The 27492-nt window shown below is 40.4% G+C and overlaps 1 protein-coding gene across 1 annotated transcript; it reads right to left on the bottom strand.

Annotated features, from left to right (window-relative positions):
* Positions 1-27492, bottom strand: vapal (VAMP (vesicle-associated membrane protein)-associated protein A, like). Its single transcript, XM_015956238.3, has 6 exons — positions 27339-27492; positions 12358-12510; positions 5954-6057; positions 2540-2620; positions 1238-1411; positions 1-234 (listed from the first exon to the last, which is right to left on the bottom strand). Exons 1-6 carry the CDS (start codon positions 27394-27396, stop codon positions 73-75), a joined length of 732 nt encoding a protein of 243 aa, XP_015811724.1. The 5' UTR covers positions 27397-27492; the 3' UTR covers positions 1-72.

Below are 27492 nucleotides of genomic sequence, written 5' to 3'. Positions count from 1 at the left end.
CAGGCCTTTATTTATTTCATTATTTTTCTCAGAAGCCGGAGCAGGGAACACGGCTGGCATGCATCTTCCAGTCTACAAGATGAACTTCCCAGAGAAAAATCCAATGAAGATGGCTGCTATGACGACGAGGAGAGAGGGCAGAAAGGCGACGCTATTTTCCCGGCCAAGGACGTTAGTTGAGTTTGACGTCATGTGGTCCGAGCGGGGCATTTTTCTCATTCTATTGCCTTCCTCCTGTTGAAAAATATGAAACATTTAAGATGGACTACACATTTGAGATTTAGGTTGTTCTTATTAAAACGTCTAATCAAAAAATTGAAGCTAGATTATAAGGTTGGGCTACACGTAAAAATCGGTATTCGTCAATCCAACAAATGACTATGGGCATTTCACACAGATGATATTTAGACATTTTCCTAACTTAATCAGCGATGTGATGCGTCAACAATATACTGCATTGCAATTGGGTCAAGAAATAAATGTGAGAATAAGGGGTGGGACATTTGGCCAAAAGTTGGCGATTTTGCCAAAGCAGAGGGGGCAAAGGAGGAAAGTAACGGATTACTAATGTTTACGGTGTTACTGTAATTAAGCTGTTTCTTTAAAATGTATTGTACTTCACCACATAAGAGTATAAAATATGTTTATTGGCTTTTAATAAATATAAAAATTTGCGATTAAAAAACTACAGCGTCTAAACAGAATGAGACACCGAGAAGAGCAGAAGGTACTGCATACCGGTTAAACCCAAAAGCAATGATTGCTTGTTTGTTTTAATTCTGTTGTGATGTTGTTTTCATTATACTTACATTGATAATTATTTATTTCCTGTAGCTAGGTCACATCTTATGTAACTAGACCTTACTTTCATTGGTGTGTTTTTATGTAGGTTTGAGGCACAAGGTTATTTGTTTGCCTGATTATTGACCTCAACCCTAACTTTTATTTTGCCATTTTATTAAAACAACTTTTTACTTTTACTTGAGTAAAATTTTAGGCAGGTAATTTAATTGTACTTGAGAAAAATATCATCAAAGTATTAGTACTTTTACGAAGTTAATCCAATAGCCCAACTTTGCAAGATTGAAATTATGAAGTATTGTCTTCCTAATTGTTCGACTGATGCTACAAACGAATTGTGCACGTCAGCATCACCGTGGATGATGAAAAAATTCAGCATTCGGCTAAACAGCAATAGCCAGTGCTTTACACAATCCGATTCATCTGCCCGTCTGACCTTTAGTTGCCGGTTCTCCTCAGACAACTTGTTGACCTCAGATTGCAACCTCTTGCACCTCTCCAGCATTTTCTTCATCTCAGCATCATCTGCAGCAGCAGGCATAGCTGCTGATGTCGGCTCTGCTTTCACAGAGTTCATCGCCGGGGCTGCTCTTGTTGCTTCAATGTCATTCTGCACGACGAGAGGAGGAGAAGCATGACTGAGGTGAAATCTAGCATAGCCTGACCCAATGTGAGAATATGTAGTAGAAAAGAGGCACTGTTTCAAGCTCATGGTGCTGGATCAAAGAGATGAGAAAGTCACACTTGATGTGGTTTTGTTTGAGAGACAGCCAAAATGACGACATGGGAAAATAGAGAACTTCATTGTAGAAGTACAGAAATACAACTACTGTATCGTAAGTTGGCCATAAATACAGAGGTTATTACCACTGGAACAACTTAACATTAAAAAACCTTTTCTGTCACTAAAGGGTAGAGAGTGTGTCCACAAGGTTTTCCAAAAGGGTTCCTGGAATGTCATAAAATGCTTTTAGCTCTACGTTTGTCTTTAATTTTGCCTCACTAATCAAAAATCTCATCTAAAACTGCTTCAAAAGTATTTTTTGGACATTTTCAGACAGAATGCCTGTGCAACAATTATCTGTCACCTACAGAAAAATGATGATTAAATTTTAGGTCAAAAAGAAAAATGCAGATTGCAGCTGACTTAACAACTGGTTCTCAACCATCCATTTTCAGCCATTTATCCAGGGTCGGGTTGGGGGGGCAGCAACCTAAGCAGAGAGGCCCAGACTTCCCTCTCCCCAGCCACTTGGGCCAGCTCCTCCGGGGGAATCCCAAGGCGTTCCCTGGCCAGCCAAGAAACATAGTCCCTCGCTGGTGTCCTGGGTCTTCCCTTGGATCTCCAACCAGTTGAACGTGCTCGGAAAACCTCACCAGGGAGGCATCCTAACCAGATGCCCAAGTCATCTCAACTGGCTCCTCTGGTCAGGATGCCTCCTGGACGCCTCCCTGGTGAGGATTTCCAGGCACGTCCAACTGGGAGGAGGCCTAAAGGTAGACCCAAGACACGTTGGAGGGACTATGTCGCCCACCTGGCCAGGGACCGCCTTGGTATTTCCCCGGAGGAGCTGGCCCAAGTGGCTGGGGAGAGGGAAGTCTGGGCCTCTCGACTTAGGCTACTGCACCTGCGACTCTACTCCAGATAAGCAGATGACGATGAAGATGGATGGACGGACGGACGGACGGACGGACGGACGGACGGACAGACGGATGGATGGGTTTTTTCGCCTCTTACCACTTTATCATTTTCAGAAGGCAGCTCAAAGACACATCTCAGTTTGGAATCCATGAGTTCATCAGATTTTGCGTCTCTCCACTGGTAGAAATGGAAAAAAAATAAGTGAAAACGATGCAGTTAATCATCAACTCAAACCCACAGAAGATCTGACTTTACTACAAAAACAGCTTTATAGTAGTTAAATGATTATATGGAAGTTTAATTTATACAAGTCAATTAAAACAGAACAACTGCAGAATATTTAGTTGTCATAAAGCAGTTCAGAGAAAACTACAAGATCTTCTTTATTTAATTGTTGCAAAGCTTTTGCTGCCCTCTGGCGGACAAAGGGTGAATACACCTAAAATAATATGGGCCATAATACATAGCTTAGAAAATATATATGACAACCAAAATAGTTTGTCAGCATTTTGGCCCTTTTGTACCATTTTGTATTATCGAGGAACATCACAAGAGTCCTGAAAAGAAACAGCAAAACAACCACCCCCTCTTGTGTCAGCTGTCTCTACAGGGAGTGCAGAATTATTAGGCAAATGAGTATTTTGTCCACATCATCCTCTTCATGCATGTTGTCTTACTCCAAGCTGTATAGGCTCAAAAGCCTACTACCAATTAAGCATATTAGGTGATGTGCATCTCTGTAATGAGAAGGGGTGTGGTGTCTAATGACATTAACAGCCTATATCAGGTGTGCATAATTATTAGGCAACTACATTTCCTTTGGCAAAATGGGTCAAAAGAAGGACTTGACAGGCTCAGAAAAGTCAAAAATAGCAGAGTGCAGACACTTCTGCTTTTTGCTCCCTTATCTTTTTTTCCCCAAGGCTCTTTGTCCTGTCTGCCTACAGAGCACTTCTCTGCATTTCTTCTGGAAATCCCTATTTTTTAGAAATGGATTTAATTAATTGGTCATTCAACGTGATTGATAAGATCTTTTCCACGATGAGAACGGAGGAGGGGGCTCCCACTTGCCCTCAAGGGACACACGCAGCGGGATATGCGCTCGATTCCTGGCAGGTCTGGAGGATCGTATGTCTCTCTCAGTTGTCCATTGAGGATGTTGAAGACATGTGGATATTTGGCTGGATAATCACTGGATTTCTTCTGATTGGAGTAGGAGGATATCTGGTATTCTGGAAATTTGGGAAGTCGGGAGCGATTGGAGTGCGACCCGCACCCATGGAAAGCACCGCCCGGGCGGATGCCTCACAGACTGGGACGTTACTCGAGGTGAACCGTAAGCGGGACAATGTCCTTGCTGCGTTGCCGGTATTAGTGCGCCAAATGGATGTCATCTCGGAGAGGGTCGCTGGACGGTGTGGAGATGTTTAAAACCTGAAATTGGCTTCACTGGAGGACTGGAATGATCAATACAGACTTCAAGGCAGAGAGGAAAATTATCTCTGCCTGACCCAAACAAAGTCTTGTTATCCAAATCTGACGCCAAGGCAGCCTTGAGCTGCTAACAACAACCCCCACGATGGAAGGAATGCAGACAGATGCTGTAAAATTGCGCCCACATTTTCAAAGTTAAACACATCTCCTTTAACAACGGTAGTTTCTGCATCTTTACTGCTCTGCTTCAGCTCTCCCACCTCCCGCTGCGCAGCGGCCACAAACTCACTGATGCGCCTGCAGCCTCTCAGAGTTCCTGCTGCTCTAAACATTAAAATAATTATTTCATTTTCTGTTCCTCACTTCTGATTACCTTCAATGGTGTCTGTTTGTTGCTACCAGGTACAAAAACAAACTTGTTTTTATTTGACTATATTTCTGTCCTGTCTGTTTATTATCTTCCTGCATCTCCTCTCAATCCTAAAGAAAAACTGCTACCTGGGTTCATATATATTCACCTTTGAACTGCAGTTCTAAAAGATCTACCGGCCGCAAAATCAGCGGAGTGTGCGCTGCTCGCCGGCCGCATCAGTGAGGTGCGTCAGCGGAGGACGAAACAGGTGATACGCCCCGCTCCACAGCAGCGAAAAGCATCAGGCACAAATAAAAGACAGAACACATAAAAGGAAATGAGCCGACATGAACGATCGCGTGTTAAATTTGTTTTTGAGGTGGCGACACCTAGTTTGATAATGTTACTGTGGCCGTGCTCAGGACGCAGATGTCTGGAGCGCGTCAACGATCAGAGCTTTGCATGCACAAGCTGGTTAAGGTTAGGATGGGGGTGAGGGAAAGGTTAAATTGCAAGAGGGTAAAGGTCACAATTTGGTTAAATGTCTGTTTTACGGCGGGTGTCAGTACCGACGCTCTGGCACAGCGCGTTGCCTCCTGATGCGCAGGGGCTCGTCACCTGCTGTCTTTTCCGAGGACTGCATCTTGTCACTCATTATCACGTAACAGCGACTAGTTCATACAACCCCTCACACACACACACACGGTGCAACAATGCACTCATAACTTGCAAAGTTGCTGTTCTATTTCCACAAATACCACAAGCCTGGAGGAGTTCTGCTGTGTGGGTGAGTTGCTAAAGCTAATGGTTAGCTTCGACCAGCCAAGATGTTCTCAGTTTCCTGGACGCTAAACCAAAAACAGCCTTCCCCATCGCAAGTGAAGATAGGTGAGTCCATGAACGTGAAGGGACAATGCGACAAAGATCTGTCAGGATTTCTAGAGTTTCACCGTTTATTTTCTATCAGAAGCTAACACAAGAGATAGGTGTAGAAGACTACATTCAGCTTGTATTAAAAACTCAGGGTGACTGATAATAATCAGAAATATGACTTTAAAAATGTTTTTTCAGTGTTCCTCACCTTTAAAATATTTAAAGTCAAAACAACATTTAAAATAAAACTTTACTTGTCATTAATTTTGTCCAAGAAACTGGTTCATGTTAAGTCTTTGTGCCTTTAATAGAAATATTAATTTGCTGACATTGCCTGTTAAACGGGTCGATTTATTGTCAGTTATGATTGCTCCGGCTTTAGAAAACTCACTCTTGCTACACACAAAAGTAGCCCGCCTGGTGGAGTCATTAATATCTTCATGGTTGCTAAGCAACATACATACACTACAGTCAGTAAATCTTAAATTTACGGCATTCACTTTCGGTCCTCGCAGTCAACGGAGAACCCGGTGTCTACTGCCAACACCAGCCAACGTAGATAGGGTAGGTTGGGCCTTTCGAAGAACGTTGCTGAACCAAACACTCTGGACCAAAAAGATTTCAATACATGTACCATCACATCCCTAATATAGATATATTTATAGCTAATATAGATATATTTATAGCTAATATAGATATATTTATAGCTAATATAGATATATTTATAGATTAAATCTGCAGTGAAATCCAGTAGTTTCAAGACTTTAAAATGAGCGTTTCAGAAATCAAAAGTTTAAACAGGTTGCATACAATTATGTATATTTATTTTCAAAGTAATATAAATCACTTACCAAAGAGTCCATGTCAGTAACATTTGGTGGGGCAAAAATGGTCAGCACCATAAATTTGTGTTTACTTTTCTCATTGGGGTCATAGTCAAATGGTTGTAGCATAACTGTGAATAAAGTAGAAGACAGATCAAATGCATGTATACAGGTACCCAAATACAAAAAATATACATTGAATGGCCAGTAGCAAAGCAGACAAGAAGGGAATCTTAACCAACATAAATCTAACTAAATGTTTTACATTTAGATATTTTTATATATTTTTATGAGGTGGATGCAGAAGTAAAGATTTTAAAGAAACTATATCATGCAAAATCCACATTTTGGAGCTTTTGACCAAATTATGCAATTGGCTGGATTGAACAAATTTATGGCATCGTGCCCTGCTCCTCCCCAATCAGATAGTGTCGAATCAGGATCCCCCTGGACTGTAAACACAAACCCTACTCTCTCTGGGTAGCTAGTGAGTTAGGGCTGAACGATCTATCGTTTTTGGACCGAAATTGCGATTTCAAACAGCACAATCACGTGACCGTCAGATATGCGGTTTTTGTGGTTTAGACTGATCCAGGATCAGTTGTGCAACTTTATTTATTTATTTATTTATTACATCTGGGGTTTCCCCCTGTGTTATGGCGGTCGGCAAAAGCCAGCGCGGGGGAAGGGGGTGGGGTGTACCGTCCAGAGCCGAGCCCAACTCAACAGCTGACAGAGCAGCATGTTTAGGTTATTTTCCCTGTTTTATGTTCCCACACACAGTGATGCTAATGGTGATTATAATGGCACCATAGGTGAGCCCGGGACAGAGAGAGAGAGAAAACGTAGTTGAGTAAGGGAGAGAGAGAGACTCATCACATCGGAGCAGGTTCAGGCTGGTTTCTAAAGCTGGTTTATGCTTCATCAGTGTGACTGCAGAGTCGCGCACTTTAGTTGACTTGAAAGCTAAACTTCTCTTTTAAAATGGTTTGAATGTTTCTGATGGCATATGTTGGTTCAAACAAGCTAAGGTGTCAGAATGTGTTCGTCTCTCTCACAGAACTGACATTTTAGTGAGGAAAAACTATCAGACGGCTTCGAAAAACGTGCAGCCAGCCTGCCTTGGAAATGCAGGGAAAACTGTGTGCATTTTTTTTATTTAATACATTTAAAAGCTATTTCTACCTACAGATTTCCTCCATGCATTTTTGGAGTAGAACATGTTTTTATAAAGCTCCTCTCTAGATAAAAATCACAAGCACATGTTGCTTCACAAACACATTACAAATTTAAATAAATATAATTATGGGAGAAAATATGAATAGCTTTAACTGTTTTTATTGTATGACTAAATAGTAAATATTAATGTGAATGATTTGTTGTACTAGATTAGAATCTAGACCATCTTTTCACTTAATCTATAGGATGGCTTGGCAGGCTAGTGTTGGACCTTTGTTTGCAGAAAATCGTGAATTGAACCGAAATCGCAATTTCTGCAAGAAAAATTGCAATTCAATCTTTTCCTAAAATCATTCAGCCCTATAGTGAGTGATTTAATCTCCACAGTTATGAAGTGATTTCTTTCTTACCTATTCTGAACTTTTAATAGTGCCTAGAATTAAAAATGCATTTTTTCTGCAATAGGTACAATATTTAGTCAGACTTCCTAAAGAGTTTAAAACAGAGCCAGAATTTGAACGTGATTTATACTGCTTGTTAAGTTCTGTCAGTACTAGAGTGGATTTCAGACGGATCACTACCACAAATCGGTGCCATTGTAGACACGTCTACAGTTCTTGATTGCCATACATCATTAGAATCACAAGAATCCTTGCTTTTAAATGAGGTATAACACGTATATGTACATTGAACATAGTTAAATAAAGAACAAGTGTTGCAAAAAAAGAGATGCGCTGATTTAACAAGGAAATTTGAAATGTTGCTTCTGTGAGCGTAATTGCCGAGCATAAAACGTATCGCTTGTAAAATGATTGGCAAAGGGCTTGGATTTTCGCCAATGGTTGATGAATTCATCCAATTGCCCAACCTTTGTTCGGACCCGCTTCAATGTTGGTTTAAATACAAGTGTGGTAATGCTAACAACAATAGCTCAAGCTGCAGCTAAAATCGTTTTGGACAAGCGTCGACTAAATGTGTTGGATCACACACGTTACAGGATAGGTCCACATAGCTTGCCTATCTGGTTACTGTACATGGCTGTACGCAGAGTTTTGACATCAGGGTAAATTACCAGAACACAGCTCATTTTATATCCATGTCCTGTCCAAGTGGTTGTGGAAAACCAGCCTTTTCTATTCTAGGGCTTTATTGCATTTGACCATTTATCAGGGCTTGTGGGCCTTTTGAGCTCAAACAAAGTCAAAGAAATTTCCATTTATAAAAATAAATTGTCCTGGGTCCCCATTAGTGTCGGACTAAAGTCTAAACAACTACATTAAAATAGTTCCATTAAAAATTACTCACTTGATTCTATCCAATTATTGTGTGAATTTTGCATGCACTCTTAAAATGTGAACAATTCTAGTATTTTCACCATCGAGTACATATTAGGGTTGTCATGGTGTGAAAATTTAACCTCACGGTTATTGTGACCAAAATTATCATGGTTTTCGGTATTATCGCAGTATTTTTATAAACGTGCTACATTTTCAGACAACTAAATAAACCCTGTATATCAGGAAAATATTTTCCTCAGTTTGTGTCTAAATTTTGCCTAAAATGTGTTGTAATTATGTTATTTGTTTAAATTTTTCCCTTTTAGTCTTTAAAATACCAATATTAGCCCATAACTTCTTATGTTTTTGTCTGTTTGATGTCATCATTTTAAAAATATTAGACCAGGTGATACTCAGTACTCAAGTAGCCTTCTAATCAGATACTTTTTTACCCTTACTTGAGTAATAAACCCTATATCAGGAAAATATTGTCCTCAGTTTGTGTCCTTCCAGTGAGCTTTGCAGATGTGGGAAAATGTCATCAGGCAGTAATCATTGTTAAATTCATAATTATTCTCGGAGAGAGACCAACTCTTATCTGCCCCTGGGAGCCCCGTAATGCATAGCATCATTTCAACATGGCGGTGCCCGCGACACGGTTTATATGCAGGTAGCGGCGCTGCGGCTGCTTTATATAGCGACTCGTTGCATTCTCCCTCAACCCAAATCATTGGATCACGCATTTTAGCTAAAACGCTAACGTTAGCTTGCCTTGCGTTGTCTGTAGAGTTGTGGGTGATGGTCACGCAGATGTGTCATGAGATTTGAAGCGTTGCTGCCTTTCACAGACACCTTTTCTGCACGTGCTGCAAACAGGATAGCCGTCTTCTATCAACTGTCCCTCAGCATTCTTCAAATATCCAAAAGATGCCCGTACTTCCGACTTTGTCTTCTTTGAGGAATAATAAATGTCCTGAGCGCTGCCGTCTCCTCCTTTGGCCATTATTTCAGCTTTAGCTTCAAGAAAGTTTTGGTTGTAAAAAACAAAGCGTGCATGTACCGCCGGCAACTTCAGCAGATGATACAGTGGCTGGTAAGGATCACCGCGCCTACGCCACAGCCACGGTAATCCACCGAGATAATTTTTTTTAAAACAAGACGGTTATTATTATTGTCAACTTTTTTACCGGGGTTTACCGCTACACCGGTTACCGTGACAACCCTAGTACATATCAGTCAAACCACAGCTTCCTTCCTGTAGTCTACCACCGAAAAGTCACAAACATTTTATGTAGGGCTGAAACGATTCCTCGAGTACCTCGAATAATTCGAGCACAAAAAAATCCTCGAGTCAAATTCTCTGCCTCGAGGAATTGTTTAATTCATGTTTAATTAATTCATGGCTTTGCAATCGCCCGGGGTCATGTTTCACCCGGACCGAAATAAGTGACGCACATGCCCACTGGACTGAATGCACACGCGAGTAGCGAACACAACTTAACTTTCTTTTAAGCCATGGTGGACAACGTGGACCCCGGTGGAGTGCGAAAAAGACAGAAAATGTCAAAGGTGTGGGACCATTTTTCACATCGTAAGGTGGAAAATGTAGTCCAGTGTAAATACTGTAAAATGGATTCAGCCTACCACAACACCACATCCTCCATGCTGCAGCACCTGTAAATGTCTCTTCTGCAAGCGGACTCGGAGCCTCTACAAGATAATGCATTTTAGCCTGTATTTCTATTAGGGCTGTAGCGAAGCTTCGATGACGTCGACGGCTCGATTCTAAAAATTCGTCGACGTCAGATCCGGTAGTCGACGCACCGCGCCCACTTGTTGCATCCCCAGGAGTTTGTAAATAGAGGTGGAATCTGCCTGTTTTTCCTCTAGTTCGCCCTCTTCTCCGCCTTCACTAACATCTCAGCCAAATACCGAAGACCCAGAACAAAGTCCATCCGCTACTAGGTTCCTTTCCTGTTTTGCCCGCCTTCGTTTCCCGGCAACGGACAACAACTTCCGGGGTCAAATGCGCTGCTCCGTCTCTATAGCAGATGTAGAAAATCACCGGGAGCGTTTCTCCCTTCATAAAGGAGCTTCTTTCAGACATTAGGAGAGCTGTTTTGGTGGTAGCAGTCTCTCCTCCGAGCTGGTCTGTTTGCTGCTGGGTGTTTTTGGTTTATTTAAACTTGGCAACTTAACGTTGGTAAAGCTACTGTTAGCATTTTCGCTAACAGCTTCTTGCGTTTGGATAAGCTGTTACGTTTTGGTTTAGAGTTCATCTTTTTACAATCCAATCCAATCCAATTTTATTTATAAAGCGCATTCACAAGGCATTACAACCAAACAAGGCGCTGTACACTAGAAATGTTGGTTAATTAAACAAGCGATATTTAAACATGTTGAACACATATAAAAAATAATAATTTGTGGTACAAATTAATAAATGTCTAAATGTAATAAAATCTCCCTTTTGTTACATTTAGAGTGTTTTGGGTTTTCGGTTTAGTTTAAAATATCACCTTGAGGTTGGTTTAACCGCCCAGTTTAGAGTTTGGAACTTTGGAGATTCTTATTTTGGTCCAAAACCCTGTAATCTTTGCACAGTGGGACATCCCTAGTTATCTGTACTTTTGTTTTAATTCCCCACAGGCAGAATTAGTTTTATTACTCCCAACCTGTGGATGGAAAGATTTGGTTTTTTGTAGTTGTAAATAAACCCGATCATCATTTTAACTTTTAAATCCCATATTATTGTCCCTTCCTTTTTGCACACGAGCCAAACTCCCCAGGAAGAGTCGTAACACCACTCGCCTCACGCACATAAGTGACCAAGACGAAGCAGCATGGAGACACTCCGTCTCCAACCACCTCTCAGGCAGCAGCCTGTACTCCCAAGTTCTACACGTCACCAGAACATAACCAACCAACACAATAAAAGCAGTGTTATACAAAATGGGAGGCCTGTAGTGTTTATTCTCTTACAGTAACAATTAATCAATTTTTTGGAGGAATTTATTAGAGATTTTTTGGTTTTTATTAACTGTGCAATAGAAAAATAATCATTAGATTAATTGTATAAATAGTCATTAGAATAGTCGACTATTCGATAAAATAATCGTCAGAATAATCGTTTTAAAAATAATCGTTTACCCCCAGCCCTAATTTCTATATATTCTGCGGACACTGTGCGACTTTTTCGTTTGTAGCGCTCAGTTTCAGCTCACACCGTACGTCTGCTAGCAACACGCCGGACTTAAAATGTGCTAAAAATAGCAGTTTTTACACAACACGTCGGACTTTTTACTGTGTTGTTATTGATATTTGTTGTCCCTCGGGGTTGCTGCAGGGACACGGGTATTTATGAGTGGCGGAGGAAAACAAGAAAGTAAATAAATGTTTTGTGATCTGTGTAATTGGACATAACCACGGCAAACATGCTTTCTCGACAATCCTTGTTATTGTGTGAGAAAAAAAGTGTAGAAATTAAAACGGACGTGTGTTAATAGGGAAACAGCTGGCGAGCTGTTTGCGCAAGCGCCGTGAGCGGTTCTGGTTCTGTTTGGGCCACAGCCGCTCGCAGCGCTACTTCAACAGTTATTCTCCTAGTTTTTGTCTGGCTTGCAGGCTAGCAGATTCTCGCATGAGGGGGAAATCGGCTCAGGTTGTTTACTTATGTTTTGCACAGACATTTGTTTACTGTGAAGTAAAGTTGAAGTGCTGAAGTTTTGCAAACTAATTTTGAATAAAACTTGAAGAATAACTGGCAATTGCGTGCTCATTTTAAGAGGTCTTTCATAATTATAACATGTTATTTGATATAATGGTTTACAAACACAAAAGGGTAATTTATTAGAGTACTCGATTAATCGAAAAAAAGATTTGATAGAGTACTCGATTACAAAAATATTCGATAGCTGCAGCCCTAGTTTTATGCGATCAAGATAACAAAAGCTAAAACAGCTGTAAAAAGCTTACCAGAGATGTTGACGGTTGCACCAGCATCGATGACTCCACTATTTGGCCGTACGCAGTACCTTCGTGGAGCTGTTGTCTTGACTTTGAAACACACTCTTCTCTCAGAGGGATTCTTCAATTTGAGGTTACTGGTAACTACATCTGTAAAAGGACCTGGTGCACAGAAAACAGCGAACACAAGGGCATCACTGTTTAAGCACACTGTGGAAGACCGAGTAAAAAACATCCCTGAAAACTAAAACAATCTGTTACATAAATCACTAAAGAATAAACAATTTTCTTTGATTTGTGTCACATGTAAAAGGCGAACCAAATGAATGACCGGTGTATTGTATATTACTAAAGTCAAAACCGTAGAAACTCAACATCTGTGGATGCACCACCCTCCTAGGAAAAACAGCAGGTCTGTGATGTTTGTAGCTGAGATTTAATGAAGACTTTAGGCTTTGAAAAGATCAGTAGAGAAACAGTAAAGGGCAATTCAATTTGAACTGTGATTGAAAACCTAATTGAATGGTGGGTTGGAAAGCAACTTCTCAGGACAACTCTAACCTCTATAGCTAACAAAAAAAGCTAAGCTCTGCCTAGATTAAACAATTACATTAAAAGCTATGACATAAAGTTAAAGAATATTACTATGTAAAATTTGAGATGCACAAAAACCTTTAAGACTTATCCCTGCATCAGTTTCCAGAAGCAAACCAACAAACCACCTGAATTGATTATGCTTACTTCCAGACAGATAATTTCATATAGAGGTCCCATGATGATATCAAGGCCTTTCCAAGTCAGGTCATACATCAGGAGAGCGGTGGTTGCATAACAGGTATCCACCTTGTGACGGGCCTGGCTTCAAATTAAGTCCTTAGCTGTGGTCAGCACTAGCAGCTTTGATCGTCTATGCCATGTCAAAAACAAAACCTGCTGCCAAGTCAGACGCACCTTCAACTTCAAGTAAACAATTAGCCTGGGAGTCAGAACATGTCTCATGACGCTGGAATTCTTTAAAATGGTTCAAAAGTTTATTTTTTATAGCAAAATAATGACAGAATTTCTGTAAACTGACCAGCCTCTAGAATAAGAATATTAAAACATTAAGATCAGGCACATTTATTAATAACTAATCCCAGTTTTTGCAATCCTCATAAACTTCTACTTGTTTACTAAAAAAAAATCAGGCAGGGTGATAAATTATTTCTAATCCAATTTTATATCAAATGAAAACAGTAATATTAGATTAAATGAAACCATTATTCACTTTGTAGTAAACCCAGAGCATCGTCCTCCTGTGCAACGGTGCATAGAAAGATAAATAGGCCAGGTTTATTTATGCAAACCTTGCAGATCTTTTAATCCAGTGTGAACATAAAGAGAAAATATGATTTGTCTAGAGCTGTGGACATCAACTGGTGGCCCGCGGGCCACACCTGGCCCATCAGACCTTTCCGCCCAGCTTCCCCATCATTACTGAATCAGGAAGAGAAAATGGATGTTCTACTTTTTTCTGTAATAAATTAAACAAACTGAAAAACAGCCTTTAATCAGAAATCACTATAAACTCAGGTCTTATTCAACATTTTTTATTTATTCTGCAGCAGTTTTTAGAATCTCTGTTTTTGCGCTTTCCTCTAAAATAGTGTATAATTGCGATTTCTTGACAAAAAAACACTCAACGGAAGAAAGCAACATGTACAAGATTCCTATTTGGGAAGCAGTTCTGCTCTCCATCTGTTTTTATAGGACCATAGCGTTTTCAAAACGGGATTTGCCGCGGCACCCTGGGGAGGATTTTGGCATTTATAGTAGCAAAGATGAAGCTAGAATATACTGTCATCAGGCACCTCTCCAACCAAGACGGGATATAGGGAGGCCGCGTCGCATCCCCCCCCCCGCACGTGCCGTACAGGGTCGCGCATTCAGCGTCAGACGGAAGACACATCGGACTGATGAAATTTCTTTTTCAGGACCTTTAGCTTTGATGTGACCTGCTTTTTGTCCCTCTTGACGCCCCCCCCCCCCCCCCCCCCCCCCCCGGCCAGTGTTTTCACCACTCTGTCGAACAGCTGGCTGTCTCCCCGTAAAAAGGCGACTAATCTGTTTGTCTGCTCGCACGGCCAAAAGCTCCATGGTCTCCGCGACCGTCCAGCCGGCTTTCCTTCCGGTCGGCACTCAGCGGAGCACAGTTGCTCCAAAGGGATTAGCGGGGCTGACACACGTTTAGCCGTCAGAGGCGAGGGGCTGATGTGGCAATATTACTACCAAGCGAAGCGGAACGAATGCCACAATTTTCGCGCAACGCCATGCCGGCATGACGCGTTTATAGACATATGCCGGCATGGTGTGTCCTATAAAAGCACCTTTTGATGTCATATTTCAAGAATGTCGTTTGCCAAAAAGTGCTTAATCTTAATTTTATCCAAGGGGACGTTTTATGTAACTTTAACTTATTCAGCTTTTTCCATCTTTAATTATAATTCATTTAGATGGCTCTGCCTACCAACCTGGTAAATATTGTTTACTGAACATCAATATTGACAAATGCTACAAAAACCAACAGAAGATTGGTAAGAATTTGAATATATCAAACAATAACCTATTAAGATACAATAATTACTTAACTTAACTTTTTAAATATCATCTGGCCCGCAGTGTCTGCTGGGGAAAAAAACTGGCCCTTGAACAGATCTATTTGAAGACCCCTGGCCTTGAGGATACAAAGTTATAAACTTGTAAATGGATGACCAGCACGAGCCCTTTAAGTTTCACTCTTTGTCCTCTCATAGATTTGCAGAGCAGGGGCCATTAGTGTTGGCTGCTCTTTGTGGCACAAAACATCCAACAGTGAGAAACTGCCAAGTGCCAGATGATTTTGTTTCATTATGATAGAAATCTGCTCTTAAAAGCTCTCAACTCCAAAAAGAGACATTTGGATAAAGACACGTAGAAATAAGTTAATTACATTAATTCAGAGCAATGCTCATCAGTTTGTGTCATCCTTCATTTTAGCTGCAATGAAGATGATGAGAAATATGAGAAACCTTTTCAATGACAAAACCTGACTAAGATCAAGTAATTTATTTTGTATGAAACAATCTAAAAAAAAGAGTAAAGTGTTAGTTTGCATTAGGGCTGGGCGATATATCAATATTTTTAAAATATCAATATAATTTTTAAACATGGTACAAGATGACTTTATATCTTTATATCTATATAACTGGTCAAACTGCTATGTTATCGACATGTTGCTCCGTCTCCAAGCGGTTATTAGGTGTATTCTTACAAGTTTGCTCAATCTGAGAGCCTCTGGGTAAATGTGCTGCTCTAAACTTTGCATTTGGCGTCCTGGTTTTTAATTATTTGGGGATGTTCAACGCCAATGGAGTACTGTTTTCCATTCTGCTTGAGCGGAGCCGGAGAAACGAGTCAAACCCCTCCCTCCCCTGTGTAATCAGGAAACATCTACGGATAGCCGGAGTGGCCAAATTACCTCTAAAGTATTTTAAGGGTTTGAATAGTAAACTATAGGGTAAACGATTTATTTTGAAGGCGAGCTCAATGGGTGAGAAATGTTTTTCCGTTTTTTCCCACTGTGGTTTGCTTTGCTAGTAAATACTCCGTTACGAGCGATTCTGTTGAAAAAGGTAAGAGTCTGTAAGGCATGGGTTATGGCGACAGTAGCCCCAAAATAATACTCATAAAAGAGCAACCAGAGACTCTGAGTCATTACAGCATAATCGCTGATATGAGCCAATACTGTTAAGATTCCAGCCATGTTTGCCCTGATAACTAATAACTCCACGGTGCATGACCCATGTGATCTTCAGTAGATGCAAGTACATCATAAATTTAGTTTAACGTGATAGATTTTTTTTCTCTGGACAAGAAATATATGACATGGGCCATCTTTATATGACATTTAAATAATTTTACATTAATTAAAAATGTATAATTAAAAAGTGCCTTTGGGACATTTGATACACCTCTAGCTCTCAACTGTGTGTGTGTGTGTGTGTGTGTGTGTGTGTGTGTGTGTGTGTGTGTGTGTGTGTGTGTGTGTGTGTGTGTGTGTGTGTGTGTGTGTGTGTGTGTGTGTGTGTGTGTGTGTGTGTGTGTGTTAAGACATCTGTACCAGTGTTTCTAAAGCTCAGACTGGTAGAGAATAGGTATTAAGGTTAAAGTTTGACAAGAATCAATACATTTTTATGCATTTAATCTACTGATTTATGTATATTATTTCTAGGGATGCACCGATCAGATTTTTTGCTGCCGATCACCGATATCAAAGAATGCTGATCACGGATACCGATCACGTGGATTGGGCAGAAATTTTCTACAACATTATAATGGGTGCAACAAACTACATAACCTGGGAATAAAGGCAATGTAACCTAATCTAAAATGGTCTGTACTAGGGTTGTCACGGTGTGAAAATTTAACCTCACGGTTATTGTGACCAAAATTACCACGGTTTTCGGTATTATTGCGGTATTTTTTTAAACGTGCTAAATTTTCACACAATTAAATAAACCCTGTATGTCAGGAAATATTGTCCTCAGTTTGTGTCTAAATTTTGCCTAAAATGTGTTATTTTGTAATTATGTTGTTTATTTGTTTACATTTCTTCCCTTTAGTCTTTAAAATACCACTATTTGCCCATAACTTCTTATTTTATGTCTGTTTGATGTCATAATTTTAAAAATATTAGATCAGATGATACTCAGTACTCAAGTAGCCTTCTAATCAGATACTTTTTTACCCTTACTTGAGTAATAAACCCTACATCAGGAAAACATTGTCCTCGGTTTGTGTCCTTCCAGTGAGCTTTGCAGATGTGGGAAAATGTCATCAGGCAGTAATCATTGTTAAATTCATAATTATTCTCGGAGAGAGACCAACTCTTATCTGCCCCTGGGAGCCCCGTAATGCATAGCGTCATTTCAACATGGGGGTGTCCGCGACACGGTTTATATGCAGGTAGCGGCGCTGCGGCTGCTTTATATAGCGACTTGTTGCATTTTCCCTCAACCCAAATCCTCGGATCACGCATTTTTGCTAAAACGCTAACGTTAGCTTGCCTTGCGTTGACTGTAGAGTTGTGGGTGATGGTCACGCAGATGTGTCATGAGATTTGAAGCGTTGCTGCCTTTCACAGACACTTTTTCTGCACGTGCTGCAAAAAGGATAGCCGTCTTCTATCAACTGTCCCTCGGCATTCTTCAAATATCCAAAAGATGCCCGTACTTCCGACTTTGTCTTCTTTGAGGGATAAAAAATGTCCTCCTGAGCACTGCCGTCTCCTCCTTTGGCCATTATTTCAGCTTTAGCTTCAAGAAAGTTTTGGTTGTAAACAACAAAGCGCGCATGTGCCGCCGGCAACTTCAGCAGGTGATACGGTGGCTGGTAAGGGTCACCGCGCCTACACCGCAGCCACGGTAATCCACCGAGATAATATAGTTTTTTTAAAAACAAGACGGTTATTATTATTGTCAACTTTTTTTTTTACCGGGGTTTACCGTTACACCGGTTACCGTGACAACCCTACCTGATCTGTCTGCTTTGATCTATTTTGAAAACTCCGATCAAAACCGATAGGGGCTCTATCGGCCGATTGGGATCAAATGCCGATCCATCGGTGCATCCCTAATTATTTCTCAAGACAGCTTGAAGTGAGTTAACTTGTAAATATTTTGCAGGAGGAAAAATGTCAAGATATACTCGTATATCGGAATTCAGCAAAAAGATAGATATAAGTTTTTGTCCATATCACCCAGCCCTAGTTTGCATTAAGCTAAATAAATGAAGAGAGTGGTGAAACCACAAAGAACGGGTTGAGGACTATCAAATAGAAACTTAACCACAAATGGTCATTTTCAAGGAAGTAAATTGGTTGGAAAAATGCTTGAAGACCTGTGATTAGAGAGAATCAATAGAAAATATTGTCTATGAGGCTAGGAGCCTCTAAAGCAGTGGGTAAAGACCATGTTCTTCAAAATGATGATACCGTAGGAGAAGCTCCCATCATGCTTACGGCTCACTACAAGCCTGAGGAAGTCAGCTCACAAACTGAATCTACTGAATAAGCAGTTTTATTTTCTCCAACATCTTCCTCCTTCCCTGAAGGCACAGACAAGTTACGAGAAAACAATGCTTAGATTCACTGCAGCGTTTCTGCGTCGATGCCTCATAACTCCCCTACAGGAGCTGAACTGTCAGCAGCAAAATGCAAGTCAGTGTTTTTACGTTGTGACACTGAGCAACAAGGTATTTTCAGCAACTAAGAAACTAAAGTCATGTAAATGTAATTAGGGGAAAAATCAATAGTTCATGACAGACATGAACATCTAGCAGATGTCAGCAATTGTCAATCATGTCTGCTGACTTGGGACCTTAAAAAAAATCCTCATTCAATTTACTAATTAAAGCCCAGCACTGTAAAATTATGGAATCTAAAATGGACTGTTGCGTTTATTCAACACTGTCAGCTGAACGTAACCATTTCTGAAAGTAAAACATTTAACAGTCAGGCACATCAGAAACGCCCACACACCGCCCCGCTCCAGCTCTCATCTTGCTGCATGTACGTCGAGTTAAGGGTCCCCCAGGCCTGCTGTACTCTAAAAATACTAGCCAAGGAAAGGAGGGCTGCCCCCTCTGCTTGCTGGAGGAATCCCAACAGACACTCCAAAACAATCCAGGTCTCAAATACAAGGAGACACATTTAGCTCCGTCTCCGACAGCAAACGAAGATGCGGACAGCTTTCATCTTCTTGTAGTGGTTCCGAACATCTGATGAGAAACAATTCACTTTTCTGTTTTGATGCAAAGAATGCCCGGATGAGCATCATCACAATAATCTCATTGGTTACTTCAGATGTGATTGCGGTTTTAACTTTCAAATTAAAACTGGTTCAAACTGAAGTTAAACGGGGTTTTACTCAGAATCTGCACAAAAGATGCTTAAATTTGTACTAGTGCAGAATCAGTCTTTATGTTGCAATTATTTAAACTTTTTGCAATTCTTAGATTACATTTTTGCCTCAAAGCTACTGAACAGTACAAAGAATCTAAAAAAACATCACCTATGTATAGCGATGGGTACCGAAATCTGTAATTTTTAAGGTACCAACCGAATTCCATAATACCGACTGAGCACCGATTCACGTCATTTGAAACGGTGCCTCGTTTCGGTACCCGTCCTTCACAACGAGAACTTGTCAAGACAGCTGTGCATGCGCAAGAACGTTATGTCGTCGGTCGCTGCGAGCCAGTTGTAAACAGAGCAGCACGGTAGAAAGAACACAGTCTAAAGCTTGGGTCCACTTCACTAAATGTGATAGGTAACTGGGTGATGATGAAACCAGCGACAACGATCTAAGTGAGACATCCTCATCTTAATCTGCTCCGGTAGGTAAATTAAATGTTTAAGATAATGTTAGCTTGATGTGTTAGCTTCCGTTTCGCTAATGGTGCATTCGCTTTCTCCTCGGAACTCCGAATTTCCGACTAGAAGAACATGAACGCGCTCTAAAGTTTGGCTTCTCTTAACTAAATGCGACGGGTGATTGGGTGAAGATGAAACCAGCGACAACGATCTAAGTGTGAGGCATCATCGTTTAAATCTGCTCCAGCAGCTAAATAAACTGTTTAAGATAACGTTAGCTTGATATATTAGCTTCCATTGCCACCACTGTTATCAGCTAATGGTGTGTTCGCTTTCTCCTCGGAAATTCTAACTTTCCAGTAGGAAAAATCAAATGAAAAAGGACGGCAAAAGGAATGAAGATACACAGTAAATTTAGTTCACAGTAAAGATGTTTGCTTCAGTTTAGTTATCAGCTTATAAAACTACAAGGACGATGTTAAAATACAAACAGTTGTATGTTATTTATTGTGATATTTATCAAATATTGTTATATATTAATAAAAATATGTATTTAATTATAAAAGATAATTAAAATATTAAACACTCAAAAGTATCTCAAATTGGTACCGTTAAGTACCGGTATCGATTCCTAGGTGCTGGGAATTAGTACTGGATCGATTCAAATGTCAAAGGTACCCATCCCTACTTATGTAATTTAAGCTTTCATCCTGTTCAGTTAGCAAAAATCCCAAAAGGCTAAACTGAAAAAGACATAAACCCTGTGACTGATTTACGTGGAGTATATTAGAGGTTTGTTATCGGATTATAATCCATGTCCTTGAGCCAACTCTTCATATGCATTAAATGTTTTTGGTCTTTATGTAGCCAAAAAGCCAGACTGAGCAATCTAAAATGACAAACTAAAGGCTGTCAGATGAACCCCGTTTTCCTTTAATCTCGCTCCACCCTCATGTGGTAATTTGATCTTCACTTCATAAAAATCATACAATCATTCTGATTTCAAAGTAAAGTAACTTGTAATAATGCGGTTTTATTACGATAGCTGAAATATTCATATCAATTATGTGACGTGCTTTTTACTTTCAGTTTCACATCTACCTCATCTGTCCGGCTTTTTCCTTCTTTTACATTCCTGCTACGTTTGTCACCATCAGTGTTTTTACTAGGGCTGCACAATGTATCGAAAAATTATCGTCATCGCGATAACGGGACGTGCGATAGGCCCATCGCAAAACACGGCAAAAACAGTGGTTTGAGTTTGGTTCAAACATTTCCATCCGTGTCACACATCAGCTTTTTGTAAACCAGCTCTGTTTTTTACACAGAAGTATTATTTGACCAATCAAATGTAGCCCTTCTGATATGCAGCCAATCAGATGGTTCCGTTCACGTAATACGCCCGCCCCCTACATAGACTATTTTGGAAAGCAACACCCGAACAGAGTTAGCGGCGCTGTTCCCTTGTTCGTCTTGCTGGCTCAGAGCAACGAACGCACTTTGTGCTGAGGTTTCTGGAATCAGCGCTGCTTTCAAACGTGAACATGAGTCCGCTCGGTGTCGTTAATCATTTTTACCGGGCTGACTCCGACACGTGCCGGTGAACCAACCCACCTTCATGTCGCTAGTGTTCCACCGGGTGGTCATGTTAGCCCCAGGCTCCGGTTAGCTTCCAGCTAAAAGGCTACAGCGCTCTCCTCCCAGTCCCACCCTGCTAAAGAGGGCCTGGAAAAGTTCCCCCACACTAGGGCTGGGGGTAAACGATTATTTTTAAAACGATTATTCTGACGATTATTTTATCGAATAGTCGACTATTCTAATGACTATTTAGAAAATTAATCTAATGATTATTTTTCTATTGCACAATTAACAAAAACCAGAAAATCTCAAATAAATTCCTCAAAAAAATTGATAAATTCTTACTGTAAGAGAATAAACACTACAGGCCTTCCATTTTGTATAACACTGCGTTTATTGTGTTGGTTGGTTATGTTCTGGTGACGTGTAGAACTTGGGAGTGCAGGCTGCTGCCTGAGAGGTGGTAGAAGATGGAGTGTCTCCATGCTGCTTTGTTTTGGTCACTTATGTGCATGAGGCGAGTGGTCTTACGGGTTAAACCAAACTCAGGTGATATTTTACACTAAACCGAAAACCCACAACACTCTAAATGTAATAAAAGGGAGATCTACACCACAAAAAAGATGAACTCTAAACCAAAACGTAACAGCTTATCCCAACGCAAGAAGCTGTTAGCGAAGATGCTAACAGTAGCTTTACCAACATTAAGTTCAAGTTACCAAGTTTAAATAAACCAAAAACACCCGGCAGCAAACAGACCAGCATGGAGGAGAGACTGCTACCACCAAAACAGCTCTCCTCATGTCTGAAAGAAGCTCCTTAATGAAGGGAGAAGAGCTCCCGGTGATTTTCTACATCTGCGGTAGGCACGAAGCAGCGCATCTGACCCCGGAAGTTGTTGTCCGTTGCCGGGAGACGAAGGGGCAAAACAGGAAAATAATCTAGTAGTGGACGGACGTTGTTCCGGGTCTTCGGTATTTGGCGGAGATGTTAGTGAAGGCGGAGAAGAGGGCGAACTAGAGGAAAAACAGGCAGATTCCTCCTCTATTTACAAACTCCTGGGGATGCAACAAGTGGGCGCGGTGCGTCAACTTCCGGATCTGACGTCGACAAATTTTTAGAATCGAGCCGTCGACTTCGTCGAGGCTTCGCTACAGCCCTACCCCACACATCAAAGTGATTTTTCATTTATGAGCTTTTATAACCTTGTTAATCAGGATAGTTGATTTGCTGCTGCACATAAACTGTCAGTCAGAAGCTCTGCTAGCTGGTTATCTTAGAGGAGCTAGTTCAATTTGTTAGCTTGTTAACAGAATCATAGTTGCAGTTTCATCATCTGAGCTGCTTTTTAAGATCTAGCTAAACTTGTTCAATTTGGGGTTAAAACCAAATGTTTTCACATATTTTCCATGTAGTTTTTTTTTGCCAGTTCCTCTTCTGAAAGGTAGACAATTGTCTTTGCCTCAGAAAATCTTAATATTCTCCTAGTTTTTTTTACAATCTATGTTTTTTTTTTCCTATTTTTACTTCACCCTGTGTCTTAATGATTTTTAGCTGTTATTTTTGGGAATTTTCTTGTATTTCCTTTTTATCTTTTATCTGTGTTCGACATGTTTATATAACGCCTGTTTAATTAACCAACATTTTTAGTGTACAGCGCCTTGTTTGGTTGTAATGCCTTGTGAATGCGCTTTATAAATAAAATTGGATTGGATTGGATAGTTTGGTCCAGCACAGTTCACTTCCCAATAGCAGCAACAGCCTTATCATATCATAACCACATAAGTGGAGAAAAGGCTCAGTAGCAATGAGAGAATTTGCTGTTGCATTTAAGTGATGTTAACTATTATTTAACATTTAAAATAATTTTCAGATTTTTTTATTTATTCAAAAACCCTGGTATGGGATGTTTTTCTGTATTTTGAGCATCAGAAAAAGTTTTATGGTGGAGGTGATGTTTTAAAGTCACTGAGAAACTGCATGCATGCAGTTTGTTGTTTTGCTGCTAATACAGTAGCAGGTGCAGCTGCATATTTTTACAATAAAAATGTTATGTTGTAATGGAATTCATGCATTAGTTTTTGTTTGCTTTCAACCCAGAGCAGACGTCACATGCCAGACGACATCAACACTGCATACTTTAGTATTTGTTCATTTATCGTAATATCGATATCGCATTATTAAGCACTTTTTTCCTAATATCGTGCAGCTCTAGTTTTTACCATCCTTTCTACACCCACCATGTCCTGAACATGGAGAAATAAGCTTTGGATGATGTGTGTAAAGCGTGTTTACTCTGATGAAGCACACGGACTCTGTTGCTACTGCAGTGTCACCTTCTTCCTCACTGGACGAGTGAATATCTTCATCAGAGGGTGAATGTTACTCTTCAGAATCTGAGTCAGCCATTATCAGACAAAGAGCTTCGTCAACAATGAACAGACCTGTCAGTATTGTAAGTTTCTCCTCTAATATATAATATTTGCCCTCTGTGTGCTCCGCTCATCTTTTCTCTGTTGGGAATCTCCAGACGGGGTGGGGGTGAAGGGGGTATTTCGGTTTTCGGCCATGTTTTCCTCATTTTCTGTTTCAGCCAAGAGTTTTCATTTCTGTGCATCCCTAAATTAAAATCTTCTATTCAGCATTGTGTATTTGCTTCAGCAAAAGTGTTTTCAGACAGGTGGAAAGCTTTCTAACAAGCCTTTCACTTGCACCCCCCCCCCCCCACACACACACACACACACCACCCCTCCAATAGATACACCATCTGATATCTATGCAAGGCTTTGCTCAAAAAACATTTAAGTCTTTCATGGCACTGTTAAAGCTCTCATTCACTTGCTTTTTCAACAAATCTACAGTGTTCTCTGGTATAAATGAATACCTTGTGAGATTATTCTGTGGAGAAAAACTCCTGTTTTAAATGTAGTGGTTAGTTGGAGGAGTGGGGAGGGTGCAAAATGACAGGAATATGAGTCTTACTCATGACACGTAAATCTCGCGCTTCTTTCTTGAGTAAATAAAAGCAACGTAGATGTGTTATCTCTGCAAATCACAAGCCTGAATGTGTTCCACCTTATTGTGTAATAGCTAATGGTTCGTTTCTACTAGCCGAGACATTTGCTGTTCTCTCCTGGCGGCCAAAATGAATATAGCCTTCGCCCGCCGCTGCAAATCAAAGTAGGTGGGGCCATGAATTAGAGCTGGACAATAATTCCCTTTTTCATTATAATCTATCAGGTAGCAGCATACTAGACTCACTACTTACTCCTAACCAATCAAAACCACAGACTCAGGCACGCTACGTCACCAGGCCCTCCCCTTCTCAAGCCAAATAGAGTAAGATGTCTCAGCGAGAGGTGGAGAAATAATTAAAAATACCAAAAATAAATTGGCCAGGGCCAGTAAAATATATTTTCTACAATTTTTTAAAATATTTTTCAATAATTATCTATATCGATCAATATAAAATTATTGTTATCGATATACTGTTTTTCTATATCATCCAGCCCTACCATGAATGCAAATTTTCCCTGCGACATACAGTGCGTTTACATGCATCCAGTAACCCTTTTAAAACCCGAATATTCACAATAACCCGGTTCCGCAGGTCCGTGTAAACACCGCCAGAAACCCGGATATGCTCATAACCGGGTTTTTAAAAACCCGGTTACTACACCTGGGGTAACCCTTTTCTAACCAGAATGTTTGGTCGTGTAAACGCATATCGGGATATCCACATCAAAGCGTGTGTTCTGCGCATGCTCTGTTCGCAAGGAATCTTGGTCTTTTGAGTAGCAAGACGTCTTGTATGCGCCAGAACACCGGAAGTAAACAAGTTGGGAGCAAAATGGCGAGTCGCGGCACAGCACCACACTTTCGGAGTGACGAGGAAACTAAAGCGCAAACAAACGCGGTCGCTATCTCTTCCGAACTGGGAAAAATGTTGTTGTTTTCACGGATACCGGAACGAGAAGAACCGGAAATGACGCATATTGCGTCTGGACGTAGTCCACACGTCCTGACGCTACCCCAACCTCCGCATTTACATCGGGTTATGCAAGTTAGGGGTAACTCTTTCTATTTGTGCTTGTAAACGGGTTATTCTGATCAACTCAGAAACCCGAATGCCGACCTTAACCCGATCATAACCCGGATATTGGCTGCATGTAAACGTAGTCATAGAAGAGCCTGGCTTTTTCTGACCTGAATGATTCTCCATTTGTTTCTTTTCTGCAGCTAATACAGGCAATGGGGCTTGGAGAAAATCTTTCACAGTCAGCCTACATGTGAAACTCAAGGAGTTAATGATCACATTTGAAAAACAAGTATTACAGTTTCCCAGTTAACGAGAACTTTAATACAGGTTTTTAACAACATCAAACCTCACCAGAAGTCACAGTCTATTCCATATCCGATCATATCATGAGCTGTGAAAAAGCAATCATCAAAATGTCACTTTATGTTGGTTGATTTTCTGTCTTTCACCTTCCTTTAGGAACAATGTTCTGAAAAACATGTTATGCGACAATAATAACAAGACACAGTCATGTGGATTAAACAAAGCATCAGATAAAACGCTTTGTTGTAATTAAGTCAATGAAGTTATTCAAATATAATCAATTTACAGCATATTTTTCTGACAATTTAGTTCTGAAAAGCTTCCTCGAGGAGTTGAGAAGCTTTATTTTACATTAACACAATCATTGACAAGTTTGCTAAGTGAATGTGACATAGTCCTGCTTTTTCACACCCTGTGATATCATCAGGGACAGAATTATTTTTATAACTGAACCCCATTCAGAGGCTATCTTTTGGCTCTGTTTTTAGAAATGGTGACCTTTGAATAAAATCCTGTCAAATCAACACATAATACTCACTCAGATGTTCTTTGGTTAGTAGTAATTGAAAAATCACAACAGGTTGTGACTGCATTCATTAGTAAACAAACAGGGGTGCAGTTTTAACTGTCTGAAAATGACTAAATTAAAGTATTAAACTTCATTTTTACATGCCTATTTATACTATGAAAAAGTATGATGGTGACAATGATGCCTGAGAGCGTAGAAAATGGGACAATTACAAAAAGCAGGAGAATTCTAGGTCAGGAGGATAAATGAGCACCGTAAATGATAAGGATAGAGAAGAAGTATTTAAAATTTACCAGGGATTATGGACTGCACAGAATTAGGCAGAGCAGTCTTCTGTCACCCTGTGAACTTGTTTGGAGCAACAGTTGGTTTAAAAGAAAGTCTTAAGTTTCCTTTAAATTGTTAATTATGTCACAGATTGTTTAAAGAGCAGGTAATGAACCAAGCTACACACCAACTTTAGCAGGTTAGATAACCTACAGCGAGCTGACACATCACTCTTTATCACTGCCAAGAAACAAAATCAGTGTTAGCCTGACTATAAACGTGTGCTTGCATCCATGTTTTTGTCCATAACATATGAAAAGTCTCCTAAGAGTCTATAGGTTTAATATAAACTGTTCAATAAGGACATTTCTACTAAAAGTACATAGTTACTTTCTCAGCTGAGTTTCTCATTCAGTTACTAACAGACCGTCATTAAAAAGCTTTTTCCTCAAGTCATTGAGCTGCCACAATGTTCATCAATGTCCACTTAATTAGCAATGAATTTAACGCTAAGTCTGCCAGAAAACAACTCTTTTTCTGCTGCCAACATTGGCGGCACTAGCATAGTAAAAACGTTACGCCTAAAGTGAATAAACCCGCAAACAAACCACAAAACATCTTGTTTTAATGCAATTTTAAAACCGCAGCTCAGAACCATAACGCTTCTTTACGAGCTGGCCGGGAGCGGTAGGCCGCCTAGACGTTCTCATCGCCGGATATCCACGTCACCACAGCTCGAGGCTCCAACGGCCTATCCTTTCCCTGGCTAACTTAAAATGGCGGTGAATGCTAACAGCCGGAGTGTGAAAAAAATCCATCCAGGTGGGTTAACAGTTCTGCTCAAACGAGCCTAACCATCCAAATAGACATTTTCGTTTCCCTACCTTTAAATTTGAGGTCGCAGGGAGGGTCTAAGATTAAAACCTGATCCGGCTTGGACATTTTAGCGAGTCAAACGCTGAGTGACTTCTGGTCCTGAAAGGCGCATCTGCGTACAAATACTTCACCGAATCACCGCGCGAGAGCTCAGCCCTCCGC

This window comes from Nothobranchius furzeri, chromosome 11 (assembly GCF_043380555.1).
Source record: "Nothobranchius furzeri strain GRZ-AD chromosome 11, NfurGRZ-RIMD1, whole genome shotgun sequence".
Lineage (NCBI taxonomy): Eukaryota > Metazoa > Chordata > Actinopteri > Cyprinodontiformes > Nothobranchiidae > Nothobranchius > Nothobranchius furzeri.
The sequence above is the reverse complement of the archived record's forward strand: the minus strand, read 5'-3'. Positions and strand labels throughout refer to the sequence as shown.

Excerpts from the sequence above, each read along its gene's own strand:
- vapal (XM_015956238.3), bottom strand. The coding sequence starts at position 27,396 with ATGTCCAAGCCGGATCAGGTTTTAATCTTAGACCCTCCCTGCGACCTC. Across the intron at positions 1,412-2,539 it reads CTTCTGAAAATGATAAAGTG|AATGACATTGAAGCAACAAG; the intron begins GTAAGAGGCGAA and ends CTCGTCGTGCAG. Across the intron at positions 235-1,237 it reads AGGAGAACCGGCAACTAAAG|GAGGAAGGCAATAGAATGAG; the intron begins GTCAGACGGGCA and ends ATTTTTCAACAG.